Source organism: Malus sylvestris, chromosome 14 (assembly GCF_916048215.2).
Source record: "Malus sylvestris chromosome 14, drMalSylv7.2, whole genome shotgun sequence".
In the NCBI taxonomy this organism is placed as follows: Eukaryota; Viridiplantae; Streptophyta; class Magnoliopsida; order Rosales; family Rosaceae; genus Malus; species Malus sylvestris.
In genome coordinates, this window is record NC_062273.1 from 303,644 (window position 1) to 315,820 (window position 12,177).

The 12,177-nt window shown below is 40.8% G+C and overlaps 1 protein-coding gene and 1 long non-coding RNA gene across 8 annotated transcripts; one reads left to right on the top strand and one right to left on the bottom strand.

The window, feature by feature from the left end:
- Positions 1-1,166: 1,166 nt before the first annotated feature.
- Positions 1,167-5,749, top strand: LOC126601005 (Golgi SNAP receptor complex member 1-1-like). 7 transcript variants are annotated; one of them, XR_007615656.1, is made up of 7 exons: positions 1,167-1,510; positions 3,110-3,349; positions 3,912-4,079; positions 4,408-4,521; positions 4,922-5,140; positions 5,249-5,279; positions 5,561-5,749. XR_007615656.1 is itself a non-coding variant. In XM_050267715.1 (5 exons), the coding sequence occupies exons 1-5, from the start codon at positions 1,472-1,474 to the stop codon at positions 5,033-5,035; spliced, it is 675 nt and encodes a 224-aa protein (XP_050123672.1). In that variant the 5' UTR covers positions 1,167-1,471; the 3' UTR covers positions 5,036-5,388. The 7 variants fall into 7 exon arrangements, 1 of the variants encoding a protein (XP_050123672.1); XR_007615659.1 differs by having other exon boundaries at positions 5,252-5,279; XR_007615661.1 differs by lacking the exon at positions 5,561-5,749 and adding an exon at positions 5,394-5,543.
- Positions 5,750-7,504: 1,755 nt separating this feature from the next.
- On the bottom strand, positions 7,505-10,351 carry LOC126601014 (uncharacterized). Its single transcript, XR_007615662.1, has 2 exons — positions 10,281-10,351; positions 7,505-9,367 (listed from the first exon to the last, which is right to left on the bottom strand). It is a non-coding gene; the product is annotated as an uncharacterized LOC126601014 (long non-coding RNA).
- Positions 10,352-12,177: the final 1,826 nt, after the last annotated feature.

Genomic DNA, 12,177 nt, shown 5'->3' on the forward strand with positions numbered 1-12,177 from the left:
ACAAAGATCTTCAAGTCCTTGTTGGTAGAGGTCATCTCAGTAGCCTTTTCGGTGAAGTGAGGTGTTACCAGTTACTACATTCGGCACATTGAAAGTCGAATTTGATATTGAACTTCGCAAAACTAGCAGCCTTGTCTTCAGGCTCTAGAACCCGAATGCCGATATGTGTTCCTTCCTTGGCCGCAGTCGCAAGATCGAGAGGTCAGCAGCGCGCCCAACGCGACATCAACACATTCTACCCCGGCCGAGTTCGGCCGATGAGTTGACATGCCTCGTACACAACCGAAGGACATAGTTAGCTTATTAATTACTCGGCCTGCGTGCCACGTAGGCTTGATAGTTTTTAGGGTCAACACATATATAGCCATTGGGCAGTTACATAGCCAATCTTACAAGAGTCAGAAGCGGTTGATTGAATTAAGCCAGTCGTTAATATGAATGCATATGAATGATGTACTTGTTTTGGTCGAGCGAGAAGAATGTCTCACTGGTTTTTTCAAATAAGTGTGTTTATGAAACGACCTAGATTCTGTTTTTTACTTGCCCAAAAATATCCTTGGCAATCTCAATCCTATATTCCTTCTGCTTCTTCCTTTTGGATATCCGCCAGGGAAAGGAGGAAGGGCCAACTCTTTCGAGCAGGGATATTCCAATTCCAATTCAAATTGCTTGCTAATTAGGCCCTAGCAAAGTCAATGCTAATACCGATTTAATGCAATGTTTTATGAAACTGAACCAATTATGATATTTTCGTGTCAAAAGGACCTAAAATCGATCATTTTTACTTTTTAAATAGACAGAAGTGCCGAAGGAAGACAAAATGTAACACATGACAAATTTTGAGATGAACAAATTCATGAATCAAAATGCCAATGGAAGTATAATTCAGAAAACAGTTGCTATAAAAGTTTATACCATAGAAAGCAGTATAAACCCTTTCTAATAAACATTAGCAAGGTATTTAGCATTTTTTGTTGTTGTTTTTTGGGGTCAATTGCTCATTGAATTCTTTTTCCCTATAATTCTGGTACGTACAACAGTCTGTGCAGCTTGGATTGGATTGGAGTGGATTGGATTGTAGTGGGCCTCTGCTCGCATTGGTCTTTTGGTAATGGACCAACCACCGCCGTCTAGTCTTTTAACATTCTTCGTTTGGACCTTTTCTCCCCACCCCATTTTGTTTTTGGAAGATAATTAATTCTTCGTTTCGAACGCATCTGAAATATCGTTAGGAGGAGGCCACGGCCAAACAACAAACTGCCGTTGAAAATTGAAAGCAGACCGCCTGTCTCCGTCTCCATACAGCCCCACTTCCCCAACCCTCTCAAAATCTGAATCAAGCGACCAAGAAGAAGGAGAAACCTTTGGTTCTGTTTGTGGTGAAACGTAAACGGCAAGTGATTTGATTTTCAATTTTGGAAGATCGGCCTGTGTGTTTTTGTTTGTGTTTGTATTTGTGGTGTCGGTGGAGATGGAGGTGCCGAGCTCATGGGACGCTCTTCGCAAACAGGTACTCCTTTTCCTCTTCAGCGATGATCAATACTTTCAGTATGATTTCCTCCTTCGCAATTCTCAACTTTCTCGGGTAACTGACGATTTCCTGAATTCTGTTTGGTTTGCCTTAGCTATTATCCATTTCGATAACAGCTTTGAATTCTGCAACTAGACTAGTGCTTATTGCTTTTTCCTTTCCTTTTAGTTCAAGTTGTCGGTAGGTTGTATTGTATGAGATCAGTTTGCGTTTTTTTCTTCAAACTTTTATCGTCAATTTGGATTTGTTTGTGATTGGTGAGTTAAATTGATAAATTCCCTTTGTTCTAGCAACAAATTGTTAAATTTTAGCTTCGATCTAGGTGGAGAAATTTGATTGAAGAAAAGAATATGGAAAGTTACAAGACTTGTAATTGAATCATGCTCAATTGCCTGCGGCATATAGTTCTATTTGGTTAACAAGAACGAATTAAAAGAAATTCTAGTAAAAATTTCAAATCGGATTCTATTGGAAGATTAATGTACCTTAGCAAGGCCTAGAATCAAAATTTAACCTCAACTAGCAATTTTGAATAAGGCCCCATTGTTGTATGGGACTCAAAGTCCCTATAGCATTCCTCTTCTGCCGCCTGTGTCATTACTTAAATGAGAATTACGATTAGAACTGTGCAGTAATAGATGACCCTCTTGTGGACATTCTCTCTGCATATGACGATTTAGAATGATGATTTTCCTCTATGGACATCATATAAGAACATCTTCCTCAAAGCATAGGCCCAAAATGAAAAAGAGCTACTTTAGTACGGGCCTTTGAATGTCAAACAGACCTAGAAACCCAACACCCTCCCCTCCTTTAAAACCCTGGTAGTAAGGTCTAACATGAAATCACTACTATGATTCCACCACCACCTCAATTTTCAATCATGCACACTCTAACGAAAATGGTAGATCATTGGATGTCAGCATCATCCTGATGAGCAATGATGTAATCCTCAGCTAAAGAAATATTAAATATGTGCAATTTGAAAAAGTCCCAGAAGATGAAAAAGAACAAGGTTGAACTGTGGTACCTAAATCTACTCATCCAGGGATTCTTACTATTAAGCTTCTCATCTAAATCACGATACTATTTTCAAGAATGCTAAAGGCTTCGTGGTGAATATTTCAATATTCAGTTAGTGCATCTCTTCTTTTCGTATATATTTCTGGAACTTCTGAACTTTACTCCCTGATTGTGTTGAAAGGTTGAACATTTTGCGATCACGAAGGTACTAGTATTGGATGAAGCACGAATTTTCACTTGGCTTTCTGATTCCTAGTGTCACTTTTTGAGCATGAATTTTGAAAATTTGGCTTAAGCTACTGATTTTTCTGAATCTTTTAACCGAGGTACTTCAGTAAGACATCAAGTTTGTTTACATATCATATAATATAATCACATTGCCTCAACTTAAATGGAAATATTAATTCCGTTTGTCTGTAAAGTGCAAGATCACAGATGTGCGATGCTAATTGTTTTCATTTGTTTCCTCTTCCATGTAGTTCCCTTCATACTAAATCTGGATAGCTGGGAATTTTGCTTTTTTAAAATGATTCTTTTATCTATTTGTAATTTCAGGCAAGGAAACTTGAAGCTCAGTTGGATGAGCAGATGAATTCTTATCGTAAGTTTGTCTCTGCAAAGGGTTCTGCAAAAGTTGGTACTGCTGAGAATGATCTTGAATCTGGGATAGATCGACTATTAAAGCAACTCCAACAAGTAAATTCACAAATGCAAGCATGGGTATCATCAGGAGGATCAGAAATGGTTTCTCATACCTTGACTAGACATCAAGAAATTTTCCAAGATCTCACTCAGGTATTCTGGCAATCTGGCCTCTTAAATATGCTAAGGTGAACATGGGATGGCAGTTTTGTTTTTTTTGACCCATATGTTGCTAAGGTGTCTCGAATGTGCTGTGGGTTGATCCATAGTCCAACCGGCATGAATGATGTGTTCTATGAGCTCTCATGCCTCCTTATAAATCTCTTGAAGTCAAGACCCTTATGTTTTTAAGAAGGAATTTGTATTACTGGTCATCATCCAATCCCTTGTTTTTCATTTTTCATTAGTGTTCCGAGTTCTCTCTGAAGTTGAAATATTTGAACAGTCAAAATGTGGATGATCATTCTGAGCTGAGCTCAACTTTAAGTTACAGATCTATTATTACTATTCGTTTCTCAGCAAGAGAGCTTGAGATTTGGCCTCATGCTATATAGCCTATATGCTGGTGAAGCAACTGCAATCCTGAATTCTATTCAATTTTTTTGTACATTTTTTGAATCATTTGTGCTGTCTTTGCTATAAAACATATAATTCCTAAGATTGAACCCATCAGATTTCAACTTTTTGTTAGACATGAATCATGATTGAAGTGCAGGAGTTCTATCGTCTCCGCAACAGCCTTAGAGCTAAGCAAGAGCATGCTTCACTCCTTGAGGATTTTAGGGAGTTTGATCGAACAAGAGTAGACTTGGAAGATGGTGTTGGCTCTGCGGAAAATGCTCTCCTGAAAGAGCATGCTGCTGTTAGCCGAAGTACAGGACAGGTATGCAAATTAAAGTGATACATTTTTTTATCCATACAGATTGTGTTGGATGGTGATGCGTTTTATTAGGACCCAGTTTCAGTGATTGTTTTAGTAAAGAATTAAAGATATATATCATATGGCTTTGACGGAAGAGAAATGGACGCCTTCATAGTTAGGAAGTGAAACAGAATTTTATTGTGCAGGGTAGCACTTCTCTTAGCTGATGATGGTTTAGAGTCCTTGGTCAGGCATTTTGATTTATTTACATCCCTTTTCTGAGGTTTGTCAAATGGAAGCATTCAAATTGTGATTTATATTGAATTCCCAATCTATTCTGTTACTGCAGGTGGATACTGTGATCTCTCAAGCTCAAGCAACCCTCGGTTCACTTGTCCTTCAACGCTCCACTTTTGGCGGTATTAATTCGAAGCTCAGCAATATTGGCAGCCGCCTTCCAACGGTATAAAACCAGTAATTGTGGTCCTTGATGTGTTAGTTATTTCTTTGGCGTTTTGTTGTTACATAGGTCCCTCATGAAACAGAATCAAAATGTTTCTCTTGTATTCTATGAATAAGAGTTAATGCACGCAATAGGTTAATTGCAGAAAATTTCACCACTACAAAGTTAACTGAATTTTTTGATGCCAAAACTAGATTTGATGAATCCTAATAACGAGTAGGCTAAGAAAGTGCCTGGTCTGAAATTATGGTGTAATAAAAGGATGACTTGTTTGAAGGGCAACGCAAAAATGAAGTAAAGAAATTATGGATTTTAATCCCTTGAAATGTGTATATCTATCATTTATTATTTCTGTACTCTTTAGTTCTCTTGATTGACGTTCAAAGATGTGATGGTGCAGGTAAATCAAATGATGTCTGCTATAAAGCGTAAAAAGTCTCTGGATACCATCATTCTTTCTCTCGTTGCGTCTGTATGCACATTTCTCATATTTATCTACTGGTTGTCAAAGTGAGGATCTATGAGGATCAGGCATTTGTGTGGGGGGACCATCTGTGAGTGAGAAAGAGAAAGAGATACCGTTTTTTCCTTGAGTTTTCTCGAACGTACCTGTATTACTGTAAGTGATTTGTTTCTTAGGAGTACAAAATACAATGGATGCAGGCATTCCGTGTTATTTCATGTTCTTTCATTGAGCTCGAGTGTCAATTTAATTTCTGATTTTCAGCAGGGTTACAGCGTGCCACCAGCATAACGATGTAAGTGACTTTGATGTATTAATACATAGTTTGTTTTAGATGGAAACAACATACTTGTATCAACTTTTGTTAAATATGTTTCTCTTCACTTAAGACATTTCATGATTAATGAAGGTGTGGAAAAAAGGGTCTTAGGCCACCAAAATATTAGAAGTGAGATACAGCCACAGGAAGTTTGATACCATTGTTTGCAATATGTTAGTTCCTCTTGTGGATGTTTTCTTTTGTTCAGAAATTACCTATCTATGCCTATCTATTATCTGATTTCTTTTGCTCCACAGGACGGTGCCCCTCTTTGGGTGCTGCAACCATGGCAGCGACCACACCACCCGCCATCTCTAGTTAAGGACACACAATTACTTATTGAAATAAATGAAACTTTTGTCTCAAATATTTTGTGGTTTGGTTTCCAAGCTATATATATAATTCCCCCGATCATACCCACGGATAGAGTTTGAGTATGAATGCTATACATCCCTTGTTCAGCATATAGGATTAACAGGGAACGGAGCTAACTCGGCCTACCCTGTATGATTGCTTACCTTCCATTATTCCACATGGCTCAGGCAGGCGCCTTTTTTTTCATCAGGCTCAAGCAGCAGGCCTTGGCCCTCAACTAATGATCATCTCATCATTTTTTTTTTGTTTTTTGCACACACCTATATCTCTCTCTCTCTCTCTATCGACAGAGAAATTTCACAAGCTAAATGATGTTTTTCTTTCAATCCTTTGTAAATTTCTTTTTGTTTGAACAATCAATATTATCTAAACTAAGAGAGTGGGCGGGTAGGCTAAGTTTCATAATAGGTTAGTAATAATGTGGTTCAAATTCGTCTTTGGTGAGAGTCGAACATAAGACCTTTCATTTACCAGTAAAGAGAAATATTATTAGACCGTAGTACTAAATGACAATCCTTTGTAAATTTCTTTATTCGGTCTAAAATAGTATGACTTGTAGTATGTTTACTCTTATATTCTTATATACTAATACTGGCCCAAGTAAGTTGGGACCAATGTTTTTATGATTAACTTAAAATTACTCTTTTATATAGTATTATTAGTATAAAAAAGTTTACTGTACTTACCAGAAAAATAAAAGAAAACATTAGAGCATCTCAAAATGTCTAAATTAGCAATAATGGTAAAAAAGATAGCATTAATGTTTTTTAATCGAGAAACCAAATCCAATATAGCATGACATGAGATAACACCTCTCCCCCTCCCCCCAGCTATAGTGCCTTCAAATTTTTTTAATAATTAAATGCTTTTTATTAGTTTAAAGCATTGCTTTTTTGTTTTTTCCATTACCAATGTAATATTTAAATATTTTTATACCTTTTAATCCACTTTCTTTTATTCTCAATGCGAAGAAAGTATTCACGAATTTTTATGTTATGTTTAAATTTGACATATTAGGTGGAAACCGAAACTTTAAGAGATGTTAAAATGTTATATAAGTTTTCAAATTTAAATTTTAAGTTTAATATTTAACATCTCCTACCCTGTTTGTGTTTCTTTACCAACAACAACAACAACAACAACAACAACAAAGCCTTTTCCCACTAAGTGGGGTCGGCTATATGAATCCTAGAACGCCATTGCGCTCGGTTTTGTGTCATGTCCTCCGTTAGATCCAAGTACTCTAAGTCTTTTCTTAGAGTCTCTTCCAAAGTTTTCCTAGGTCTTCCTCTACCCCTTCGGCCCTGAACCTCTGTCCCGTAGTCACATCTTCGAACCGGAGCGTCATTCGGCCTTCTTTGCACATGTCCAAATCACCGGAGCCGATTTTCTCTCATCTTTCCTACAATTTCGGCTACTCCTACTTTACCTCGGATATCCTCATTCCCAATCTTATCCTTTCTCGTGTGCCCACACATCCCACGAAGCATCCTCATCTCCGCTACACCCATTTTGTGTACGTGTTGATGCTTCACCGTCCAACATTCTGTGCCATACAACATCGCTGGCCTTATTGCCGTCCTATAAAATTTTCCCTTGAGCTTCAGTGGCCTACGACGGTCACACAACACGCCGGATGCATTCTTACACTTCATCCATCCAGCTCGTATTCTATGGTTGAGATCTCCATCTAATTCTCCGTTCTCTTGCAAGATAGATCCTAGGTAGCGAAAACGGTCGCTTTTTGTGATTTTCGCTAGATTGCTCCGGTCATTAGTGTGGATAAGTATATAAATGGATAGAGATAGGAAAGCAAACACAAGATGTGCGTGGTTCACCCATATTGGCTACGTCCACGGAATAGAAGAGTTCTCATTAATTGTGAAGGGTTTACACAAGTACATAGGTTCAAGCTCTCCTTTAGTGAGTACAAGTGAATGATTTAGTACAAATGACATTAGGAAATATTGTGGGAGAATGATCTCGTAATCACGAAACTTCTAAGTATCGGAGTGTGGAGTCGTCTTGACTTGCCTTATCTGTCTCATAGGTAGATGTGGCATCTTCTCTGGAAGTACTCTTCCTCCATCCAGGGGTGGTATCTTTAACTGGTGGAGATGCACAAGGTAATGTATCAATTTCACTTGAAGCTTACTTGTAGTTTCAGGCTTGGTCAAGCGCGATACAAACCATGTAGTAGGAGTCCCCAAGTCGCCGAGCTAGGGGGTCTGCTGAAAGAGGTGACAGACAAGGTAAGCAATCAGAGCTCCGACTGATTGTTCACCTTCTCCCCATCTTGCAGCAGCATGAAGGATAAAGAGAAGAAAAATGAGAAGAGATGATATGAGATACTTTTGCTTTTGAAGAAGTAACTTTCCACAGGCTTATTCTTGAACTGAGCTGGAGGGTTTTCTGGTTTCCTCCAGAGTATAAGGCCGACTGAAGAATTTGAGGGTCAAAACAAGTCCATCAAATCTAGAGTACGTTCCACCCTGCTGATATGGGATACTTTTGCTTTTGACAGAGTAATGGATGTATCGGCACGTGTGCTGTTACGCTTGTCTCCACATGCTTCCTTGTATCCTTCGCACTTGCCCTATCTGTTCCTCAAGCAAATGCGGAATCTTCCCTAGAAACATAAGATGTTGAAGATGAGTACTCGAGAGCAATGCCAGGTAAGTAATCAGGTAAGGGGTTCCAGGCAGTCAGATCCTGGCTGGAAGCTTGATTCCAAGTGCTGACTGATTGCTCTCTTTCTCCTTGTCTTGCAGGTAAAAACAAGGCCAAAGGAAAAGACAGGGAAAAAGCATGATATGGGATACTCTTGCTTTTAACCCTGATGATATGAGATATTCTTGCTCTAGTATAGCTTGTTTGCAGAGGTATTATCGGGGGGAAAGAAAGCTGAATATTTCGAAAGGCTTCGTTGGGAGTGCCCTCTCAGATATGATGAAGGGTTGAGCATTTTTGCAGGTCTGCCTGTCCGTTGGGGATGGGGGTCGACATATATAGGAGTCTCCCTAACAAGTAGTAATGCTATTCCTTTACCCTGCTTGGTCATAGCACGGTAGTGGGAGCTGCCAGTTTCACATGTTTTAACTCTGTCAGAGCACTTTGAAAAAGTGGTCTGTGGTATCTGGCTCTCGAGATTCGGAGAACGATGCCTCTTCGATTTTTGAGAAAGCAATCATGCTGGGGGTCTGGCTCTCGAGATTCGGAGAGCAGTGTCTCTTCGATTTTTGAGGAAGTAATCATGTTGGGAGTCTGGCTCTCGAGATTCGGAGGGCGGTGCCTCTTCGATTTTGGAGCAAGCAATCTTGTTGGGAGTGTTGTCTCGAATGTGAGTAAAGGTTGGGCATGTTTGCTAGTCTACCTTGCCACGAAGCACAAAGGTTGACACACAGGGACTTTCCAATTATCCAGCAATGGTACTGTTCCTTTACCCTCTCTTCGATTTTGAGAAAGTAGTCATGTTGGGAGTCTGGCTCTCGAGATTCGGAGGACGGTGCCTCTTCGATTTTGGAGCAAGCAATCTTGTTGGGAGTGTTTTCTCGAATGTGAGTAAAGGTTGGGCATGTTTGCTAGTCTACCTTGCCACGAAGCACAGAGGTTGACACACAGGGACTTTCCAATTATCCAGCAGTGGTATTGTTCCTTTACCCTTGTGGGTAATAATATGGTAGCTAGACCTTCAAAATTTATGTGTCTAAACTTTGTTAGTGCTGTTTCTTTGCTATTCTTTCACCTTTCTTGGTCAGAGCGATGTAGTGGGAGCTGCAAGCTTCACGTGCTCAACTTTGGCAGAGAACTTTGGCAAAGTTATCTGTGGTACCCATGAGCTATTGTTGCGTGTGGGAAGTGGGTGATTAAACAGTAAGATTCATGTGCTTTCTACTTCACCAGAAGTCTTCGACAGAATGCCCATAATTTCTGCAAAGCTGAGTGTGCGTGTGACAGGTGCTGACAAGGCTAGAAAAGTAGGTGCCTCTTCGATTTTTGAGATCGGCCCTCGTGGTCTCTGAGCAGCCCAGCTTTTGAGAAAGCGCGCCTCTTCGATTGATTCGGAGAACGATGCCTCATCGATTTTTGAGAAAGCAATCATGCTGGGGGTCTGGCTCTCGAAGATTCGGGGAGCAGTGTCTCTTCGATTTTTGAGAAAGTAATCATGTTGGGAGTCTGGCTCTCGAGATTCGGAGGGCGGTGCCTCTTCGATTTTGGAGCAAGCAATCTTGTTGGGAGTGTTTTCTCGAATGTGAGTAAAGGTTGGGCATGTTTGCTAGTCTACCTTGCCACGAAGCACAGAGGTTGACACACAGGGACTTTCCAATTATCCAGCAATGGTACTGTTCCTTTACCCTCTCTTCGATTTTTAAGAAAGTAGTCATGTTGGGAGTCTGGCTCTCGAGATTCAGAGGACGGTGCCTCTTCGATTTTGGAGCAAGCAATCTTATTGGGAGTGTTTTCTCGAATATGAGTAAAGGTTGGGCATGTTTGCTAGTCTACCTTGCCACGAAGCACAGAGGTTGACACACAGGGACTTTCCAATTATCCAGCAGTGGTACTGTTCCTTTACCCTTGTGGGTAATAATATGGTAGCTAGACCTTCAAAATTTATGGGTCTAAACTTTGTTAGTGCTGTTTCTTTGCTATTCTTTTACCCTTCTTGGTCAGAGCGATGTAATGGGAGCTGCAAGCTTCACGTGCTCAACTTTGGCAGAGAACTTTGGCAAAGTTTTCTGTGGTACCCATGAGCTATTGTTGCGTGTGGGAAGTGGGTGATTGAACAGTAAGATTCATGTGTTTTCTACTTCCCCAGAAGTCTTCGACAGAATGCCCATAATTTCCGCAAAGCTGAGTGTGCGTGTGACAGGTGCTGACAAGGCTGGAAAAGTAGGTGCCTCTTCGATTTCTGAGATCGGCCCTCGTGGTCTCTGGGGAGCCCAGCTTTTGAGAAAGCGAGCGCCTCTTCGATTTCTGAGATCAGCCTTCGTGGTCTTTGAGCAGCCCAACTTTTGAGAAAGCAAACGCCTCTTCGATTTCTGAGATCAACCCTCGTGATCTCTAAGCAGCCCAGCTTTTGAGAAAGCAAACGCCTCTTCGATTTCTGAGAAGACGCCTCTTCGATTTCTGAAGCTCTGTCGAGTGCAGATTTTTATAAGGGCTGACATTAAGTTCCAAAGCACACTTGAATCTCCACCAGTAGAAGCTTCATTCTTGCACTTCTAAGATCTTGATTTGTCCGACCTCTTCTCTCTTCAACACCTTTGAAAATGTCTGGCCCCTCCGACCGTCGTTTTGACTTGAACCTTGTTGAAGAGGCAGCCCCGCCTTCTCCAGACAACATATGGCGCCCATCCTTCGTCTCCCCTACTGGTCCTCTTACCGTTGGGGATTCCGTGATGAAGAATGATATGACCGCTGCGGTGGTGGCCAGGAACCTTCTCACTCCCAAAGATAACAGACTACTTTCCAAACGGTCTGATGAGTTAGCTGTTAAGGATTCGCTGGCTCTCAGTGTTCAGTGTGCAGGTTCTGTGTCTAATATGGCCCAACGCCTATTTGCTCGAACCCGCCAAGTTGAATCATTGGCGGCTGAAGTGATGAGTCTCAAACAGGAGATTAGAGGGCTCAAGCATGAGAATAAACAGTTGCACCGGCTCGCACATGACTATGCTACAAACATGAAGAGGAAGCTTGACCAGATGAAGGAAACTGATGGTCAGGTTTTACTTGATCATCAGAGATTTGTGGGTTTGTTCCAAAGGCATTTATTGCCTTCGTCTTCTGGGGCTATACCGCGTAATGAAGCTCCAAATGATCAACCTCTGATGCCTCCTCCTTCTAGGGTTCTGTCCAGTACTGAGGCTCCAAATGATCCCTCTCCGGTGCCTTCTCTTTCTGGGGCTCTACCGACTGCTGAGACTTCTCCTAAGCAACCTTTGTGAAGGCTCCCTCTTGTGTGTTTATTTTGACTCATGTATATGTACATATTTGTAGCTTATCGGGGATATCAATAAATAAGCTTTCCTTCCTTTCAACGTATTGTGTTAAATACACCAAAGCCTTCTTCGCTAAGTTCTTTGAATTTTTTTTTGTTGAAGCTTGTATGTTGAAGCTTTCTGAGTGGAGCATGTAGGTTGGGGTAGTGTTCCCTTAATTTTCCGAGTGAGGAAAACTTCTCGGTTGGAGACTTGGAAAATCCAAGTCACTGAGTGGGATCGGCTATATGAATCTTAGAACGCCATTGTGCTCGATCCTGTGTCATGTCCTTCGTTAGATCCAAGTACTCTAAGTCTTTTCTTAGAGTCTCTTCCAAAGTTTTCCTAGGTCTTCCTCTACCCCTTCGGCCCTGAACCTCTGTCCCATAGTCGCATCTTCTAATCGGAGCGTCAGTAGGCCTTCTTTGCACATGTCCAAACCACCGTAACCGATTTTCTCTCATCTTTCCTTCAATTTCGGCTACTCCTACTTTATCCCGGATATCCTCATTCCTAATCTT